General features: G+C 44.7%; 1 protein-coding gene across 1 annotated transcript in view; it reads right to left on the bottom strand.

The window, feature by feature from the left end:
- Positions 1 to 21,271, bottom strand: part of PRPF6 (pre-mRNA processing factor 6) — a 127,447-nt gene that overhangs the window by 41,943 nt on the left and 64,233 nt on the right. The window contains exon 12 of the mRNA XM_029612461.1: positions 9,842 to 9,963. Within this exon, the coding sequence (XP_029468321.1) occupies positions 9,842 to 9,963 (122 nt within the window). The remainder of the gene's footprint in view (positions 1 to 9,841; positions 9,964 to 21,271) is intronic.

Raw genomic sequence — 21,271 nt, 5'->3', positions numbered from 1 at the left:
TTGATTCCCTTATACATCTTAGCTAATTTGACTGGAGTTAGGTACCACCTATATAATAACGTACAGCCATTTTCTAATACCAAGGTAGACACAGAACTTTTCCCTGTCAAATGGAAGCAATTGTCCCATTTAAAATCTTCCAATTGTTCCAAAAATTCCCTCTATCACGCTAAAATATAGTTTGGTTTAGACCCTTTGATACCAAGTAGCATGTCGCAAAGTTTAGAAATCATCTTGTCCATTTTATCAGCTTGAGAACAATAAACATCAAACATAGATTTGCTTTTGCGAAGATCCGCAACAATCCCTTTGGAGCCAACTTAGGAAGCTTATTGCAAGTAGTGAAATCTATCCTTTTCCTGCAAAGGAAAAGCCTGTCACAGTTTTGCAAAAGAAACAGTAGAACTCCCTTCCCAAACCTGTTCTAACCTCTCAATGCCTATAGCCTTCCAAAAAGGCCACCGATTACAATGATTCCCTCAGTGGAAATTCTTTAGTGTAGAAGAAGGATGCCAGAATCGCTTATCCTCAAACAGCTTAGCACGATATTGATATCAAATTCTCAATGAGTGCAATGTGAAAGGAGAACCTCCACTAAGTCCACCCTCTAATTTTCCTGACCGCAATATAAGTATCCCAAATATATCCCGCTCCAAATCTATTCAAACCTTGTGCTTGGATCTGTAATGCCATTCCCTTATCATTCTTAACTGAGAGGCAGCAGAATAAAATGCTAATTTTGGGATGCCCAGCTCTGCCTGATCTTTCGGTCTGTATAGCACTTCTCTTGTTACCCTAGGATGTCTTCTCTTCCAGATAAAATGAAGAAGGGCTTTCTGCCACTCTTAAGATTCTCCTCGGTATAGCTACAGGCAGAGTTTGAAAAAGTAGCAGAATCTTGGCAGGATAGACATTTTAACAGAGATTCTGCTGAACCAAGGTCCCATCTCTCTATATCCTGTAATATCCCCTTGTATAAAGGAGTAACATTAAGGTCAAACAATCTTGACAGACCCGGTCCCAATCTAACCCCAAGATAATTCACACTCTCAGCTGTCCATTTAAAGGGTAGCAACTGACGAAGGTTGTTGGCAGATCCCCATCCAAAGTTAGATTCAAAATTTCAGATTTGTCTTCATTGACTTTAAATCCAGATACTGATCTGAAATGTCTCATTTCCTCAAGTAAAGTAAACAGAGATCATTCAGGAGCTGTCAAAGGAAACACCAAATCATCTGCAAATTAAGTCATTTTGTTAGCTTTCCCTGAAACATCTACCCCTTTAAGGTTATCATTATTCCGGATTTTCTTGGCAAAAGGTTCCAATGAAAGCGCAAACAATAAGGGGGGATAGTGGGCACCCCTGCCTTGTGCCTCTACCAGCCAAAAAAGGGTCAGAGTAATTAATCCCCGTTAACCCTGACATAAGCTTTCGGATGATCATAAAGCACTTTAATCCAGATCAAGTAGAAAGGTCCCAAGCCCATTTTATGAAGCCCCTGAAATAGATAGGCCCAGTGAACCCTATCGAATGCTTTCTTAGCATCTACTGCCATTAGAACTGTCGGGATATTACGATACTGTACCCACCAAGTGAGGTCCAAGACCCATCAAATGTTATCAGCCGCAAGTCTGCCTGCGATAAAACCTATCTCCATGAATAAGGAAAAGAGCAAGTAAACCTAGGCAAAGGGACAGAACCTTTGCTATAATCATAAGATCTAGATTAATAAAGGAGATAGGTCTGTAAGATCTGCAAAGTGTGGGTTCACGACTGCCCTTTGCCAGTACTGTAATGCCGGCTACATTTGTCCCCATTGCCAGACGTCCACACTCTCTAAGAAAGTTAAACTTAGAGGCCATTGATTTTACAACTACTGATTTACATACTTTATAAAATTTAGTTGAATATCCATCAAGACCCGGTGCTTTCCCCAATTTTAAATCCAAAATAAACTCAAGTATCTCTTCCTTCTTAATTGGTGCGTTTAAGTGTTCTCTGGCTGCCTCTGGCAAGCTGGGCAAAGTGTCCAAGTCCAGATAATTTTCAATGTCTATATCCTTAATACCCCTATCTAACGTGTAATGTTCCCCATAGAATTGGGCAAATCTATCTGAAATCTTCTTACTATCATACAGTGTTACCCCCTTTATCCTAAGAATCTGATTTTGCCTAGCATGATCTTTAAGATGCCTGGCCAAGATGCAGCCTGCCTTATTGCCAAATTCTAAGAACCTCTATTTAACCTGCACCATCTGAGACACAATTTCTTCCAGATCCAGGGCCTTCAGTTCCTGAAAAGCAACTTCGAGCGCCAACCTCGTTTGTTCCCCCTGGCATCTTTTATGGCTTATCACCAATTTACCTATTTGGGACAGCAACCTATTTACCAATTTACCTATTTGGGACAGAGTAGTTAAATCACAAGCAGATTGTGATAATTTGCAGGAAGACCTTGTGAGACTGGAAAATTGGGCATCCAAATGGCAGATGAAATTTAAGGTGGATAAGTGCAAGGTGATGCATATAGGGAAAAATAACCCATGCTATAGTTACACAATGTTAGGTTCCATATTAGGAGTTACCACTCAAGAAAGAGATCTAGGTGTCATAGTGGATAACACATTGAAATCATCGGTTCAGTGTGCTGCGGCAGTCAAAAAAGCAAACATAATGTTGGGAATTATTAGAAAGGGAATGGTGAATAAAACGGAAAATGTCATAATGCCTCTATCGCTCCATGGTGAGACCGCACCTTGAATACTGTGTACAATTCTGGTCGCCGCATCTCAAAAAAGATATAATTGCGATGGAGAAGGTACAGAGAAGGGCTACCAAAATGATAAGGGGAATGGAACAACTCCCCTATGAGGAAAGACTAAAGAGGTTAGGGCTGTTCAGCTTGGAGAAGAGATGGCTGAGGGGGGATATGATAGAGGTGTTTAAAATCATGAGAGGTCTAGAACGGGTAGATGTGAATCGGTTATTTACTCTTTCGGATAGTAGAAAGACTAGGGGGCACTCCATGAAGTTAGCATGTGGCACATTTAAAACTAATCGGAGGAAGTTCTTTTTTACTCAACGCACAATTAAACTCTGGAATTTGTTGCCAGAGGATGTGGTTAGTGCAGTTAGTATAGCTGTGTTTAAAAAAGGATTGGATAAGTTCTTGGAGGAGAAGTCCATTACCTGCTATTAAGTTCACTTAGAGAATAGCCACTGCTATTACTAGCAACAGTAACATGGAATAGACTTAGTTTTTGGGTACTTGCCAGCCTTTGCTCCGGTTGTTCTTCTGGCAGTGAATGGCTGTCCGATGACCGCGAAAAAGAGGAGGCTGTTGCCTGCCCCTGTTTCTCCCGAACATCGGGGTTTGTGCTGGGCCAAAGCTCCTTTTTCCATCGGAGCAGGAACGTTGGTCATTTTGAAGGTTCATTCGGCCCATGCCACGCCGAAGGAGGGGGAGGAGGATTTTCCTCCGAGGCTTTCCCTGGCTTGCTCAGACTCCAGGGAGAAGTGTGGGGGGGGGGGGGGGGGACACAGATGGTCCCATTCTGCCTATTCCTGGTTCTTCTTAGCCTTTCCCTGCGCCTCCAAGGCTTTTTCCACAGATTGTGTATTGAGGCGGCTGCGTCCGGTCTGGGGAACCAGGCCCGGCCTTCTAAGGGTCTGGATGCAGGTTCCAGCCCAGATCAGTTTCAGAGAAAGCGACCTTCTTTAGTCCAGCATTTGTTGGGCCTGGCTCCATCTCTAGGAGTCACTACTGATGGATCAGATGACTCTGATGAGGCTCCCGAGGGCCCAGGGTGCCTCCAGCGCACGATCTGGCAGTTGATCTGGATGCAGATGGCACAGCTCCGGGGGATGATCCTAAGGAGGTTCCAGTTTCCGAGGGTGATGACCCTAAGGCGGTCCCATCCTTTTCGCAAGGAGGAGTTAGGGCTGCTGACTCCTCAGGCGCTTGAGGAGCTTGGTATCAAGGTTCCACAGGAGGACTCTGATCTGGAAGGGGCTCATCCGGTCCTGGATGGCTTCGGGGACCAGCAAAAGCCTTCCCATATCATAAGTTGGTGAAGAAGCTGGTGGATCGGGAATGGGATACTCTTGACGCTGGCTTGAGGGTAGGGAGGGCTATGGTGAAGCTTTATCCTTTGCTGGAGCGGACGTTGGACCTTCTTTCCCTCCCTAAGTTTGATGCTGCAGTATCTGCTGTTACCAAAAACACGATTATTCCGGTTGCAGGGTCCATTGCTTTGAAGGATGTTCAGGATCTTAAATTGGAGGTGCATCTTAAGAGAATTTTTGAGGTGTCGGCTCTGAGTTTATGGGCGACCATTTGTTCCAGTTTTATGCAGAGGGCTTGTCTGTGTTGGGTGCAGCAGCTCCAAGATGGCCAATAAAAGTCTGGTGAGGAGGCGAGTAAGGCTGAGCATTTTGAGGCAGCAGTGGCTTACAGGGCAGATGCTCGGTATTACCTAGTAATCGTGTCTGATTATGGTGTCGGCGGCATCAGCCAGGAGGTTGTTATGGTTGCGTAATTGGTCAGCGGATGTGTCATCCAAGTGTCAGCTGGTGTCTCTGCCTTTCAAAGGTGAACTCTTGTTTGGTGAGGAGCTGGAGCAGTTGATTAAGAATCTGGGCATAAATAAGATGCACAGGTTGCTTGAGGATAAACCTAAGGGAAATGTTTTTTTCAGGCTCAGTCCCGCTTTCAGGATAGTAGGAGATCTCGCCTGACATGGGGAGCTCCAGGTCCGCAGAAGCAATTCTCTTTCCGGTGCCAATCTTGGGGTCAGTCCCTTCGAGGGGCCGAAGACCCTTCTGGGACACCACAAGTGTTAGCGCAGCTGGGACTAAGTCCTCGCAATGAGGCAAGGCTCGTCCACTCCGTTGTTCTTATTGTAGAAGGTTGCTTGGCGCGGTTTTACGGGAAGTGGGCCAAAATTACCAAGGATCAGCGAGTTCTCAGTGTGGTAAGAGATGGCTACACATTAGAATTTGTTTGGCCTGTCTGAGATTTGTTTCTAGTTTCCCCTTGTGGATCCTTAGGCAAGCAACTTGTGGTTCGCGAATCGCAGGACTGGTTGCAGAAGCTAGGGGTGATAATTCCGGTCCCCCGCGAGGAGCGAGGCATGGGAAGGTATTCCATTTACTTCATCCAATTCTGGACTTGAAAAGAGTAAATGCAGCGCTCAAGGTACCACGCTTCTGGATGGAGACCCTGAGGTTAGCTGTAGTAGCAGTTCGCAAAGCCGAGTTTCTGGCTTCTCTAGAGTTGACAGAGGATTATCTGCACATACCCATCCGACCAGACCATCAACGGTTTCTGTGGTTCATGGTTCTGGGTCACCATTTTCAGTTTCAGGCTCTTCTCCCTTCAGTTTGGCCATGGCGCCACACACCTTTACTAAGGTTATGGTGGTGGTGGTGGTGGCAGCTTTGCATCGGGAAGGCATTCTGGTGTATACCTATCTAGACGACTGGCTTATCAGGTCAAAGTCGGAGGACCTTTGTTGTCAGTCGGTTCGGAAAGTGATCAGTACACTCGAGTTGCTAGGCTGGGTAGTGAACTCTGGCACAGAGTAACTTAATTCGGTCACAGTCCCTGCAGTATCTTTACCTCTTTGACAATCCTTTCTTCTGCTTGACTTTTTGCCCAAAGGGAGGAGCACAAAGAAGAATATCTTTCTACCAGAAAGAAGAATCAGTTCTACCAGATATTCTTCTTTGTGCTCCTCCCTTTGGGATCTTAATCTCGTCCTCAGGGCTTTGTGTGAGGTGCCTTTCGAACCTCTAAGGAGAGCAACTCTTAAGAATTTGACTCATAAGGTCTTTTTCTTGGTGGCAATATGTTCAGCTAGGAAATTTCTGAGTTGCAGGCTTTTCTTACTGTAATCCATTCCTTCAGATTTCAGACTTGGGGGTGTCGTTACAGACAGTACCTTCTTTTTATTTTATCTAAGGCAGTATTGGTGTTTCATGTGAATCAGATGGTGGAGCTTTCAATTACCCCAATATTGACTGGGTAAGTGAAACATCAGGGCATGCTAGAGATATAAAGTTCCTGGATGGAATAAATGACAGTTTTATGGAGCAAGTGGTTCAGGATCCGACAAGAGGGAGCAATTTTAGATTTAAATCTCAGTGGAGGGCAGGATTTGGTGAGAGAGGTAACGGTAGTGGGGCTGCCTGGTGATAGTGATCATAATATAATCAAATCTGAATTGACGACTGGAAGGGGGACAGTAAGCAAATCCACGGCTCTCGTGCTAAACTTTCAAAAGGGAAACTTTGATAAAATGAGAAAAATAGAAAAAACTGAAAGGTGTAGCTACAAAGGTAAGAAGTATGCAACAGGTGTGGCCATCATTAAAAAAATACCATCCTGGACGTACAGACCAGATGAATTCCATGCATTAAGAAAGGTGGAAGGAAGGCAAAACGATTACCAGCATGGTTAAAAGGTGAGGTGAAAGAGGCTATTATAGCCAAAAGATCTTCATTCAAAAATTGGAAGAAGGATCCATCAAAAGAAAATAGGATAAAAGCATAAGCATTGGCAAGTTTAATGTAAAACATTGATAAGACAGTCTAAGAGAGAATTTGAAAAGAAGTTGGCCGTAGAGGCAAAAACTCACAATAAAAACTTTTTAAAAGATGTCCGAAGCAGAAAGCCTACAAGGGAGTCGGTTGGACCGTTGGATGATCAAGGAGTTAAAAGGACACCAAGGCCATTGCAGAAAGATTAAACAATTTCTTTGCTTCGGTGTTTATTGAAGAGGATGTTGTGGAGATACCCGTTCTGGAGAAGATTTTCATGGCTGATGATTCAGATCAACTGAACCAAATCAGGGTGAAACTGGCAGAGGTGGTAGGCCTGATTGACAAACTGAAGAGTAGTAAATCACCTGGACCGGATGGTATACACCCCAGAGTTCTGAAGGAACTAAAAAATGAAATTTCAGACCTATTAGTAAAAATTTGTAACCTATCATTAAAATCATCTAATATACTTGAAGTTGGAAGATGGCCAATGTAACCCCTACATTTAAAAAGGGATCCAGGGATGATTCGGGAAACTAAAACCGGTGAGCCAGGAAAAATCGAGGAAACTGTTATAAAGAATAAAATCACAAAACATTTAGATAGGCATGGTTTGATGGGACACAGCCAGCATGAATTTACCCAAGGGAAGTCTTGCCTCACAAATCTCCTACATGGTTTTGAAGGGGTAAATAAACATGTGCACAAAGATGAACTGGTAGATGTGGTGTATTTGGATTTTCAGAAGGCGTTCGACAAAGTCCCACTTGAGAGGCTTCTAAGAAAACTAAAAAACAAGAAACAGAGAATAGGATTAAATGGTCAATTTTCACAGTGAAAAAAGGTAAACAGAGGCGTGCCTCAGAGATCTGTACTTGGACCGGTGCTTATCAATAAATATATATATATATATATATATATATATATATATATGATCTGGAAAGGAATACGACGAGTGAGGTTATCAAATTTGCGGCTCATACAAAATTATTCAGAGTAGTTAAATCACAAGTGGACTGTGATACATTACAGGAGGACCTTGCAAGACTGGAAGATTGGGCATCCAAATGGCAGATGAAATTTAATGTGGACAAGTGCAAGGTGATGCATATAGGGAAAAATAACCCTTGTAGAAGTTACTCGGTTAGGTTCCATATTAGGTGCTACCACCCAGGAAAGAGATCTAGGCATCATAGTGGATAATACATTGAAATCGTCGGCTCAGTGTGCTGCAGCAGTCAAAAAAGCTAACAGAATGTTAGGAATTATTAAGGAGGGAACGGTGAATAAAACGGAAAATGTCATAATGCCTCTGTATCACTCCATGGTGAGACCGCACCTTGAATACGGTGTACAATTCTGGTCGCCGCATCTCAAAAGGATATAGCTGCACTAGCAAAAGTGCAGAGGAGGGCGACCTAAATAAGGGGCATGGTATGGCTGCCCTATGAGGAAAAGCTAAAGTTAGGGCTGTTCAGTTTGGAGAATAGACTTGAACAACTTAATGTAAATTGGTTATTTACTCTCTCAGAAAATAGAAGAATCAGGGGGCACGCCATGAAAGTTAGAAAGTAGCTCATTAAAACAAATTGAAGAAAATTATTTTTCATTCAGCAAATAGTTAAGCTCGGGAATTCATTGCCAGAGGATGTGGTTACAGCAGTTAGTGTAGCTGGGTTTAAAAAAGATATGGATAAGTTCCTAGAGGAAAAATCCATAAACTGCTATGAAGGTAATTAATGAGCAATAGTAGCTTGAGATCTATCTAATGTTTGGGTACTTGCCAGGTTCTTGTGGCCTGGTTTGGCCTCTGTTGGAAACAGGATGCTGGGCTTGATGGACCCTTGGTCTGTCCCAGTATGGTATATCTTATGTTCTTCCAGCTTTTCCTGTGTTGACTCCTCCGCACCTCATGTGAGGGAGCTTAAGCTTTTAGATGTGAGGAGAGTTTTGTTGAGATATCTCATGGTAACGAATGACGGCGCCTGAGAAGCACAATCCCTGTCCCAGGGTTTCCACCCCCTTTCGGCCCCTCCCATGGAGGCCAACATCTAAAGCTTGGAGTGCTTCAGGGGACTTGGAGATTGGGCCCACTTCCCAGATGAGATTTTTCGTGCCAGAAACGCATTGTGCATTAACAGCACAAACTCCGTTGAGAAGGCTTCCTCGGAATCAGAGGCCCCCCCTCCACCCCCCCACCCCCCCCCAGGGACTCATCACTCCCCGAGTCCGAAGGGGACCCTTCTTTATCTAGTGCAGCCATGAACAACTTGGGAGTAGAAGACATCTTCCCCGAGGTCTCTTGCAACATGGGAGCCAAAGGCAAAATGGCCGCCATTACCATGCTCCTGGAGAGAGGGAATCTCACTCACTCCTGCCATTCGGGCCAATCTTCTTTCATCCACTGCAGTCAATGCCATGCTACCTTCACCATCAGACTTGTATCTCCCGCACAGCCTGACTAATAACAGTCTTGCCACCTTGTTCCTACACAAGCAGCAGCGTTTTACACGCCCTGCTGCCAAAACCATGACTGGCTCTGCTGCAACACACGCAGCTGCGTGCACAATGCACTGGCTGCCTCTCCTGTCGGTCAGCGTCACCGTGCTGAACCCTCACTGGCCCCCTGGATGGTCCCTGCTGATAAGCCAAAAGCTATGTGCACACAAAACCAGGCCCCTGAGCCTATCCTGTCTCCTCCCAGGCCCAGCACATGTGGTCCTTCCTTCTGCCATTCTCACTTATTTTCATTTATTTATTTTTCAATCAAATCAAAAACCATACAGGAGGCAATAGTTCCCTTCGTCGTCCGAAGACCTGGCAGAGGGAGTGCAGGTTGCTTGGAGAACAAAGAGGAAGCCACAACACTGGCTGTCAGTGCCCCCTTCATAGATGAGCTGAGGCAAGTCAGGGTCCCTTCCTGCTCAGCAACTCAACCCAGGGGATGGCCCTCTCGAAGCCTAGCACCCCAGGGAGTCAGACGGCTGTTTCCTTTTTTTCTCTTAACTCCAGAGTACAGGTTTTCACCCTCTCCCATCTGCTGGAGACAGAGAAATACTGAGGGACTGCAGGTGGCACGCTAACATAAGTAGTGCAGTGTCAGTAAAGCTTTTCTTCTCTGTCTCCATCTTCTATTAGGGGAGGCAAAACCCATGCGTTGGGACTGACCTGTGATATGAAAAAGAATTCTTACTTTCTCCACCCACCCAATTTAAACAAGCAAAAATCCCTGACTGGTCAATCACTAGACCAGAAGCAGCCTCCTGCCTCATTTTCCTGCATTAAGTGCTGACTTACCTGGTGCCATGGTTCTTCTCAAAGTAGGCTGCTCTCAGCCAGACACTCTTCTTGCTTGGGAAGACCTGTAAAGCATGGGCGTAGATCGCACGGGCACACTCAAGGGCACTATGGGAAACACACTGCAAGAGATCCAGAAGAGAGAGTACTTAGCACGATGCCCGTTACAGATAAAGCACTGAGATACGTATCCACCGCACATAACACGGTCTACCAGCACTGCTCATTATAGAAGTCTGAAACAGATTCTCCTCTCAATCAGTAAAACAATACTCAGCGACACTCAATAACAGAAAGAGATCTTCTTGTTCTAACTGGAAGCAAATATGGAGGGATGGATCCAAGGTTCAGAAGCTGTGCTTTACTATTTATTTTAATTTTTATATACCGGTGTTCCTGTATGACATACAAATCACATCGGTTTACATTGAAACGTTGAAACAGAGAAATTCGCCCGGAGGCGGTACATGGAACAAGGAGTACAAGAAACTGGGATAGGGGAAACAATTCTAGCTAGGTTAAGTATTGATCCAGAAAAGCAAACAGTTAACTACATAAAATAGTTTGTTGTGCAATGATAATGGGGTGTGGATAACCTACATAGGAGAATACTAGTAGGGAACATCGTGCCCAGAGCAGCCTTAAGTTTAAACAGTAAAAGTAAATGACCCGCTAGTTGAGAGGAGAGGATTTTTGTCTTTAAAGAGAGTTGGTTGTTTTCTTGACCTGCTCCCAGCTCAGGAGGGCAAACACCCCTACCTGAGGGGATTGGAAAGGCAGCCGCGTTTGCCCTGTGTCCAGTGAAGAGTAGGGTTAGTGGGCGCCTGAGAACCAGTTTTTGAGAAGATTTTCATTTTACCTTGGATTGGGGGGGGGGGGGCACCACCGCCACTTCCCTACCTACTTGGAGAAGAGATTTTTCTTTTCCACAACACTGGGAAAGGGACAGTGACTCAGAGGTCAAAGATGGAGAAAGTTTGTGGCCTTGGGGTTTTCATTCTTCTTTGTATGCTTATGATTTTTGCTGTTTTGCCTTGGATCCTATTTTTTAAGTTACAGTAAACTTTTATGTTGAACAACAAAAAAAAAAAAAGTGAAAATAAGCAGAGGACCGAAGAAGTTGGATGTGAACAAGGAGATTTTGTTCCTGTGAAAGCTTGGCAGAAAAGCCAAGTTTTGAGTTTCTTTCTGAAAATCGAGTGGCACGGTTCTTGTTGGATGTCTGGAGGGAGCACGTTCCACTGTGTGGGGCCTGCTGTAGATAGGGCGCATTTCCTTAGGGAAGGTTTTGCTGGGGGGGCGTAGAGTGTGCCTTTGTATGCTCCCCTGATCGGTCTGGTTGATGTATGTGGACGCAGTTGGGAGCTTAGGTGGAGTGGGGAGATGTTGTGCGTGGCTTTGTGGATAGTTGTGAGAGCTTTAAAGAGGATCCTGGATTTAATGGGCAGCCAGGGGAGGTTCTTAAGGATGGGGGTAATGTGTTTCTCTTTTGTTGGTGTTGGTAAGGATTCTGGCTGCGGAGTTCTGAACCATCTGGAGAGTTTTGATGGTGCTGGCCAGGAGCCCAAGCAGAAGGGAGTTGCAGTAGTCGATTTTGGATAGGATGATGGATTGTAGTACCATACGGAAATCATTGAAGTGAAGTAGTGGTTTCAGCTTTCTAAGGACTTGCAGTTTGTAGAAACAATCCTTGGTGGTGGGGTTTACAAATTTTTTAAGTTTAGCTGATTGTCAAGAATGACTCCTAGATCTCTAACATAAGGAGATTGATTTAATTTTGGGATGGTTGATAGGGGGTGCCAGATGGGTTGAGAAGCCCGATGTTGTCATCTTGTGAGCTGATTAGGATCTCCGTCTTGTTGTTAAGGACTAGGTTGAGGCTGGAGAGCAGACGATTGATCGATTGCGGGCAATTGTTCCAGTGTGTCATAGTTTTGAATAAGGATTCTGTGATCGGGATGAGAATTTGTACGTCGTCAGCGTAGAGGTAATGAGTTAGCTTTAGCTTGGTGAGTAGATAGCAGAGCGGGAGAAGGTAAATGTTGAAAAAGGTCGGTGAGAGGGAGGAACCTTGGGGGACTCCCTAGTTGGAGAGGACGGAGGAGATTCTTTGTTGTTTATCTTTACCTTGAAATGTCTATTAGACAGGAAGGACTTGAACCAGTTGAGGACCGTTCCCTTGATGCCTATGTCAGCAAGACGCTCTACAAGTGTTGAATGGTTTACCGTGTCGAACGCCGCACAGAGATCAAGAAGAACCAGGAGATAGGGTTGGTTTTTTTTCCAGGTTAGTATGATTTGTTTACTGCAAGAGAGTGTAAAATCCTGCATCTGGGGCACAAAAGTCCATAGCCACTTATTAGTTAGGGGGACAAAAAAGGGTAGCCATCTAACTGGAAAGGCACATAAAATGGTTTACAGGTTGCCAGTCAGTGTGATGAAGCAACCTGTAAACCAGTAAACCTGTAAACTTGCAGGCTGCTGGTCAGCATGATAAAGCAGAAGGGAGAGCTGCAGGCTGCCAGCCAGCATGATAAAGCAGCAGAGAGACCTGCAGGCTGCCAGTCAGCGTGATAAAGCAGAAGGGAGAGCTGCAGGCTGCCAATAGGAAAATTTGTTCTTACCTGCTAATTTTCGCTCCTGTAGTAGACGGCTGGGTTTTTACTCCCATCCAGCAGATGGAGACAGAGAAATTTTGACAGACTCTGCCACTTAACCTGAGGTGCCACCTGCAGTCTGCCAGTATGGAACTGTACCCAAACCAGATACAAAAAACCTTTTAAGAACCAAATGAACTATCTTACAAGAAAATGAACATTGCCTGTACCAACCCCCAGTGTAGGATTATCGAGAACCTGATCCATTCTTCATAGGAACACAACAAGTGATTAAGTGGACTCTCCAATACCCCCTCTTCCTGTACCAGGCGGGCATCTGGACTTATCCGTGGTACTACAGGAACGTAAATTAGCAGCTAAGAACCAATTTTCCTTTCCCTGTACGTACCCGGATCAGTCCAGACTGCTGGGATGTACCCAAGCTGCCCTAAATGGGGTGGGACTGCGAGAATCCCACTCGGAGTACACTTTCGCCAAAACCACCAGGCTCCCCAGTTAAAGAAGAGGCCATTGCAGAATAGCATCATGCACGTTTTACTACCTACTGAGTCACCTAAGATGCACATTTTGGCAGTTTAGGAACAATCAGATGAAAATTTGGCTACACCTTCAACTTTGATTGTTACATTTTTCCTTGACTCTGAAAGGGAATGGATATTCAAAAAATATTTTGCACATTGAACTGAGCTCTTTCTGAACTGTAAAGTTCAAATGTTCTCCGACCTTTCAAGCAAACCCAGAGGAGAAGATGCCAGTTTTTGTTATTAAAACCTAAAGCTCGGAGACCACGTGACCTGATGAGTGGGTAGGCAGCACGCTCACCGCGCTCCCGGCTCCCCCGTCCAAAATAGCCCTTAAACCGGCGCTTTCTACGTGCATCGTGGCGGCTCCAGCGGACATACATCCACATCAAACCACCCTCGATTCTTTTTTTTAACAGCGGTGAATCCGGGATGGCGTCCAAGCCGCAACGCCGAGAAAAAATCACGAGTCGGCAGGCTGATGGCAAAATGGCCGCCGGACCTCCGAGCCCCGGCGCACCGACGGAACCTGCAGACCTTGTGGGAGAGGTTACAAAAGCGGTGGTACATGCCTTGGAACCTCGATTCACGGAGCTGGCTCAAAAAATTAACTCCGGTAATGAAACTTTACAGGAAATAAGAACTCAAGTGGCTGACACGCAGCAGCGCATAGCTGATGTGGAAACGGAAACTCAAACCCTCCTGCAAAAACAAGAAAAGCTTCTAAAACAGGTACACTCCCTAGAAGATAAAGTGGAGGACTTAGAAAATAGGTCCAGAAGAAATAATTTAAGATTTGTTGGGTTTCCCGAGGTGGTGCCTGATAGAGAGCTGACGAAAGTTTTGGAAACCTGGTTGCTCACTGAATTGGGCCTAACGGAGCTCCTGGGCAGTGTTAATGTGGAAAGAGCGCACAGAATGGGGATCAAAAAACCAGACGCCATGAGGCCTAGGGTGGTGATTGCACGTTTTTTAAAATTTTTGTCATAAAACCGCGATCCTACAAGCCTTTCGGCGCAATGCCACTTTAACATATGAAGGTTGCAAAATTATAATCTTCCAAGATTATTCCGCGGCTGTGTCTGCCAAACGCCGAGAGTATTCACCATTGTGTGCCGAGTTGGTGAACAGGAAAATCAGGTTTATGCTCCAATATCCGGCCAGACTCTGGCTGGAACATAATGGGTCCTGGCAAAGTTTTGACTCAGTAGAAGCTGCCAAAAATTATCTGGCGAGTGACTCCACTCCGCAATGAAGCTGGCACGTTTGCTCTTTCAGTGCTCACTTTTCTTCTCATTTTTTGGGACACTGGAACTGTAAGAACTACCAGTTTAACTTTCTGTAATTATTCTCTCTGCACACTATTTGTAACAGAGAATTCCAGCTCTGTATGTTTCTGGTTAGGCTTTAGGCCCGGTTGATTATTTTATATGTGACGGATGACGGGGGAGCCGGTATGGCACAATTGTGGTCTTTGTCCTTTGTTTTACGAGGGAGATAGGGGATCTTACCTCTATAAGGTTGGGTAGGGGGGTAGAGGGGGGGAGGGGATATTGGGGGAGCGCTCTTTCTTGTTATGCAATAGCACTACATATTTTGTGGATATATGGGAACGTGTTACATAGACTAGGTTGGTACCAGAGCACGGGCTTAGGGACCCGGGTAGCAGTACCTCTAGGCTGGGAGGGGTACGCTCCACGGCTCTGATTTATGGCCTAAGGACTCACTACATGGTCAGCTCAGAGGTGAACTATGGCTGAAAAGCTTCGCTGTGTCTCTTGGAATGTAGCAGGACTGAGTTCGCCCGTTAAGAGGGCTAAAGTTTTACAAGCACTGTGGCGGCACAAGGCAAAAATCGCCTTCCTACAAGAGACACACCTGAATGCTTCAGAAAGCCAGAAATTGTCCCGGGAATGGGTGGGAAAGGTGTTTTATTCTCCTGCACTGAACAGAAAAGGAGGGGTAGCCATTTTGGTGGGGAAGAGTGTAGTGTTTGAAGAGACTCAAGTACTGGCGGATGGGGAGGGCCGTTATGTGCTCACTATGGGGAAATTATTCGGTGAAGAGGTCACGCTATGTAGTGTTTATGCGCCAAACGTATACCAACATAGTTTCTTCACACGTTTAACCCAAATCATTACTCAACACAGCAGGGGGCTGGTCTTATTGGCTGGTGACTTTAATCAAGTGGCGGACCCGACTCTGGACCGTTCCAATCAATCATCCCAATCTCGGCACTCCACCCGAAAAGGGATACCATTTCTATGTAATCAATTGCACCTAGTGGACCCCTGGCGAATATTACACCCAGAAGAGAGAGACTACACGCACATTGCTCGAGCACATGACTCAATGTCCCGCCTAGATTATATATTCACTACACCACATGGCTTTAACAAAATAGCTACTGCGGAAATTGGGCCTGCAGAGTGTTCTGATCATGCTTTAATATGGATAGAGGCATATATTGGGGGCCCAAAAACTTCTAAGGCGCGATGGCGCTTTCCTGATCATCTCTCTGAGGATAAGGATTTCCAAATATATCTTAAAGAGAAATGGGATAACTATATGTACCACAATTCCCAACATCAAAGTAATCCAGCTTTATTATGGGAAGCGGGGAAAGCCACTATGAGAGGAGAGATAATTGCCTATGTTATCAGACAACGAAAAGCCGCTAGCAAACAGTTAATTGATCTTGGTCACGCCGTTCACCTGGCGAAAAGGGCCATGATAGCCCATCCCACTCCCCAATCCAAACAGAATTACAGGGACCTAGCGACCACCTTGAATTGTTACATCCATCAGAGAACACAGCATGACATTCTTTTCCATTCCCATAGATTATATAGGTTTGGCAATAAGATGGGTAAGTTGTTGGCTAACCAAGTGAGAGCACATCGGGGAACAGCTTTTATAGCAGCCCTTAAGGATCCGCAAGGATCTAGACACACGTCAGGCCCCAAAATATGTGCATTATTCAGGGAATTTTATAAAACTCTGTTTGCAGAGGAACCACGGCCCCAAGCGAAGCAAATTGAGGACAATTTTTTTAGCTCTCTGTCCTTGCCTACTCTTTCTCAGAATCAATTGGATTTCCTGAACGCCCCATTTACAGAAAGAGAAATTTGGGATGAGATAGGGGCCAGCCAGTCTCACAAAGCCCCAGGCCCAGATGGTCTTAATGCGGACTATTATAAATTATTGAAAACCGATGTTGCGGGGCCCCTACAACTTTATTTCTCTTCGGTAGCACAAGCAGGGTTCACTGCTGAAGCCACTATGGCTTATATCACGGTACTTCCAAAAAGTGGTAAGGACCCACTGAGCCCAGCCTCGTACCGCCCAATTTCACTCTTAAACTATGATTTATTTTTATTTATTTATTTATTAAGGCTTTTTATATACCGACTTTCTTGATACAAATCAAATCAATTCGGTTTACAATGAACTAAGTAGAATATACAATTAACCAATCAACAAGAGATACAGAGCATACAGTTACATTATAACAAGGAAGCCTTAACTAGGAGTAGGAAAATAAAGAAGGGGTGAACGGAGCAATAAATATATAAAGTGCAATAAAATAGAATAAATACTATATACAGAGGAGGGGGCAAGGAGCCAACCTCTCTTTAATGGATATTATGCATGAGAATTTGGAAAATTTTGTTTACAGAGATGTGTGGTGTACAATTCTAGATCAGGGAATGGAGTTTGTAGTGGGGAAGGCTTGGCTGAACAGCCATGTCTTTAGTTTCTTTTTAAAAGTTGTTAGACAAGTCTCCAGTCTGAGGTCCGGAGGCATGGCGTTCCACATGGAGGGGCCTGCGGTAGAGAATGACCGGTCTCTGATGTTTGCGTGGTGCACTAATTTGATTGTAGGAACGTGTAAAGATCCCTTGTAAGCATCCCTTAAAGGCCTGGCTGTCGAGTGCAGTCTGAGAGGATGAGACAGATCAAGCGGGGTTTGATGGTGGATATTTTTATGAATGATTGTGAGAGATTTATGGAGGATCCGGAAGTTTACTGGGAGCCAGTGGAGATCTTTTAGAATAGGAGAAATATGCTCTCTCCGATTGGTGTTTGTCAGGATCCTTGCCGCTGCATTTTGTAGCAGCTGGAGCGGTTTAATGGTAGAGGCTGGAAGACCATGCAGAATGGAGTTGCAATAGTCAATCTTAGAGAACAGAATGGCTTGGAGGACGGATCTGAAATCGTAGTGGAATAGGAGCGGTTTGAGCTTTTTGAGTACTTGTAACTTGTAAAAGCACTCCTTAGTAGTGTGTTTTATAAAATGCTTTAGGTTCAGGTGACTGTTGATTAGGACTCCAAGATCTCTGGCGTGTGATATATGTGGAATATTTTGTGATTGGAGAAGTATGGGACTACCTTCTGGAGTAATTAGCAAGATTTCGGTTTTAGAAGTGTTGAGCACAAGGTTGAGGCTGGATAAGTAGTGGTTTATAGTTTGTAGATGAGAGTTCCATAACCTGAGTGTTGAGTCCAATGATTTGGATATAGGGATTAAAATTTGAAGGTCATCTGCGTAAATATAAAATTTGAGTTTGAGGTTTGAAAGTAGGTGGCAGAGGGGGAGAATGTAGATATTAAACAGGGTGGGTGATAGGGAGGAGCCCTGGGGGACGCCAAAAGGAGCATTAGTGTGAGGTGATTCCATGTTTTTAATTTTTACCTTATAGCCTCTATTACTGAGGAAAGATTCGAACCATCTGAGGGCTGAGCCTGTAATTCCTATGTCTGAGAGTCGGTTTAGGAGGATGTTGTGATTTACCGTATCAAAAGCCGCAGAGATGTCGAGGAGGGCTAAGAGAAATGACTGTCCTTTATCAAAACCAATATATAGTTGATCCAGGAGGGAGGTGAGGAGGGTTTCCGTATTGTGTTCTTTTCGGAAACCATATTGTGACGTGTTAAACTATTATGATGTTAAACTATTTGCAAGGATTCTTGCCACCAGGATGAGTGCCATCTTACCCCTTCTCATATCGTCTAGCCAAGTGGATTTTGTTAAAGGCCGGAAAGCCAGTAAACATATTTTAAGTTTGTGGGCTGCTATGACTTATTGCACGACTCGGGCACTCCCAGCACTGGCAGTGGGATTTGATGCTGAGAAAGCTTTCGACCGGGTAAACTGGGAGTACATGTTTTCTGTTTTACAAAGATTTGGTTTTCAAGGGTCGATTGTCCAAAATATATCCAAACTTTACCAGCAGCCACACTCCATCATTGTGGCCAATGGATTATTGTCTGCCCCTTTTGAGTTAAGTAGAGGAGTCAGACAGGGTTGCCCGCTCTCCCCTTTATTATACATACTCACATTAGATCCCCTTCTCAGGGCTATCAACTCTGATCCAGTGGTAGAGGGTTTACAAATGGGAAGAATCTGTTTTAAAGTCGCGGCATTTGCCGATGATGTACTCATATTTGTTACCAATCCCTTGTCCTCCTTACCCAGGGTACTGGAGCTGCAAATTTTATTTGGTCAGTTTTCTGGTTTAAAAATAAATGTAGACAAATCCGAGGCTATTGATGTTACTAATCAGGTGTGAAGTTGCTGGCAAGGGGGCTTTTCCACTGCGTTGGGTGACGGTCACGATGAAGTATTTGGGAATTCACATTCCGATTGATATTAACAATCTTTATGATGCCAACGTCCCACCTCTACTTGCCAAAACTAAACAGAAGCTTAAAGACTGGCTGGACCTGCCTCTGTCGCTCTCTGGGAGGATACAACTTTTCAAAATGATTGAATTCCCAAAATGGTTATATATATTACATATGTTGCCCTTATGGATAAAACGTCAACATATCACGGACTTACACCAGGCACTTCGCCGCTTTCTGTGGAAAGGGAAAAAGGCCAGGCTCAGTCTGCCACAGCTCATGCGCCCATTGTCGGAGGGAGGTTTGATGTGCCCCAATATACATTTGTATAATGTTGCTATGTTATTATGTCATCTCCAGGACTGGGTTGCTGCCACGGAGATTTTGATACCAAGACCCCTCCTTCAGGCTTGGTGTAAACCTTTTGATCTGCGCAATATACTGGTGGCTCCGCAATCTTTACTACCTGCGCATATTAAAGCTTTTCCCTACTTTGCAGCTTGTCGAATAGCATGGAAAAGACTATGCACACAACTTCATACCACCTGGGGGACCTTAACCTTTGCGACCATTGTGGGTTTGCCGGCGTTTTCCCCAAGCTGGGAGGTTTCAGCTTTTGCACAATGGGCAGTTGCAGGCCTGAAACACGTGCATCAATTATGGGATCCGGTGAGCAACCATCTCCACTCCTTTGAGGATTTACAATCTCGCTTTAAGCTACCCTCAGCTACATTTTTTGCTTACTTACAAATTCGACACTTTCTACAGACAAGGAGCCGGACACATACTACTACCTTTTTCCACGAGCCATTAGATCAGTTCCTCGCATCTACATCGATCACCAGGAAATGCTCTACTTTGGTAAAGAAACTTAACCTCTTGACCATCTCGGATAAGGCTATCAAACTGGCAGATTTATGGACTCAAGACTTGCATTGCCAAATCTCTCCATCTCATATCACTCATGGGTTCAAAAGCATAGCTAAATGTGTTGAAAACGTACAGCTTAAGGAAACCCAGTTTAAGCTATTGCACAGACTCTACATTCCGCCTATTCTTGCTTATAAATGGAAATTGACTCTATCAGCCGCTTGCATTAAATGTGGCACGGAACATGCGACCTTGATTCATAATGTTTGGGAATGTGAGGCAATTCAGAGATTCTGGGCCAAGCTCCTTCATTATCTGAGTGGCCTTTTGGCTTTACCATTGCCTGTGCACCCGCAGCTGTGCTTACTGCATCTCATCAAAAACACGCTGGCCAGTCCGCCAAAATATTCGACGTGCCAATTCCTATGCAAAGCCTTCTTGTTAGCCACACAGACAATCCTCACTCAGTGGTTGGCGAAGGAACCTCCCTCTCTAACGCAGTGGAGGTTAAGGCTGCACAGACTGGCTATCTTCGAGCATATGTCAGCAAAGTCTTCGCCATCCCAACGCCGCTATGACCTTTACTTGGAAATATGGAACCCATATCTATTATCCCTGAACTCTAGAGCTCGCAGTAAAATACTGGCCTCCTCAGTTTGACTATGCGGGTGCTCTCCATGTCACACTGGAGTTTTTCTCCTAAATTTCAAGTCTTCAAAGTCTGTTTCTCCCATTTGCTCTGCCTATTTCTGCCTACAAAAGCTTCCATCAAGGGACCGCATGGCCTGCTGCTACTATGGAGAACTGAGGTGGACTTTGGTTCTGGTGCACAGGATCAATTTGATCAACATGATTAATGGGATATCGAACTTTTAATTTCCCATGCCGAATGTTCAATTATTGTTGAGATGCATAGGATTCTCTTCTGTTTATCCACGAAGTCACAATTTGAAGTTTGTGCTATTATTATTTGAAGTTTGTGCTATTATTATTATTTATCTGTTAACCTAACTAGCGCTCGGGGTGAGGGGGGGGAACACGGGGGGGGGGGGGGGGAAATTGAACACCTGCTTTACTGATGGTTGGTGATATGTTTCATGTTATTGAAAATGTAATAAATAAAGGTTTCAAAAAAAAAACAAAACCTAAAGCTCTTGAGATGGAAAGTCTGGAAAAGAAGGTAATTCCATCGACTGATTTACATGAAAGGATGATACCACCTTAGGCAAAAAAGAGGAACCGTTCTCAAGGATACTCCCGAGTCCGAAATTCGCAAAGAGGGCTCCCTGCAGGATAAGGCCTGAAGCTCTGACACCCGCCTGGCAGACGACATAGCCACCAGGAAGATCACCTTCAAAGTAAGATCTTTCAAATTCGCCCGCTTCAAAGGCTCAAACGGGGAAGCATACAAGGCTTTCAGGACGACATTCAAGCTCCAGGAAGGGCAAGGATTCTGAACCGAGGTCTCAGATGTTTCACTCCCCAGAGAAAACGGGCTAAATCCGGATGTGCCGACAAAGCAACACCTTGTACTTTGCCACGAAAACAACCTAGGGCCACACCACCTGAACCCTTAAGGAATTAAAAGATAAACCCTTAACTAGGCCTTCCTGTAAAAAGGACAATACATCCCCCACAGAGCCCCGAAGAGGATCCACTTTGCGCTCAAGCCACCATGACTCAAAAAATCCCCCATACCCTGACATACGCCAAAGATGTGGAGGTCTTCCTAGACTGGAGCAGGGTAGTTATCACTGCATCAGAATAACCCTCATTCCTCAAACGTTCCCTCT

The sequence above is a fragment of the Rhinatrema bivittatum genome, chromosome 8 (assembly GCF_901001135.1).
Source record: "Rhinatrema bivittatum chromosome 8, aRhiBiv1.1, whole genome shotgun sequence".
In the NCBI taxonomy this organism is placed as follows: domain Eukaryota; kingdom Metazoa; phylum Chordata; class Amphibia; order Gymnophiona; family Rhinatrematidae; genus Rhinatrema; species Rhinatrema bivittatum.
Note: the sequence above shows the minus strand (reverse complement) of the source record. Positions and strands in the feature narration are given on the sequence as shown.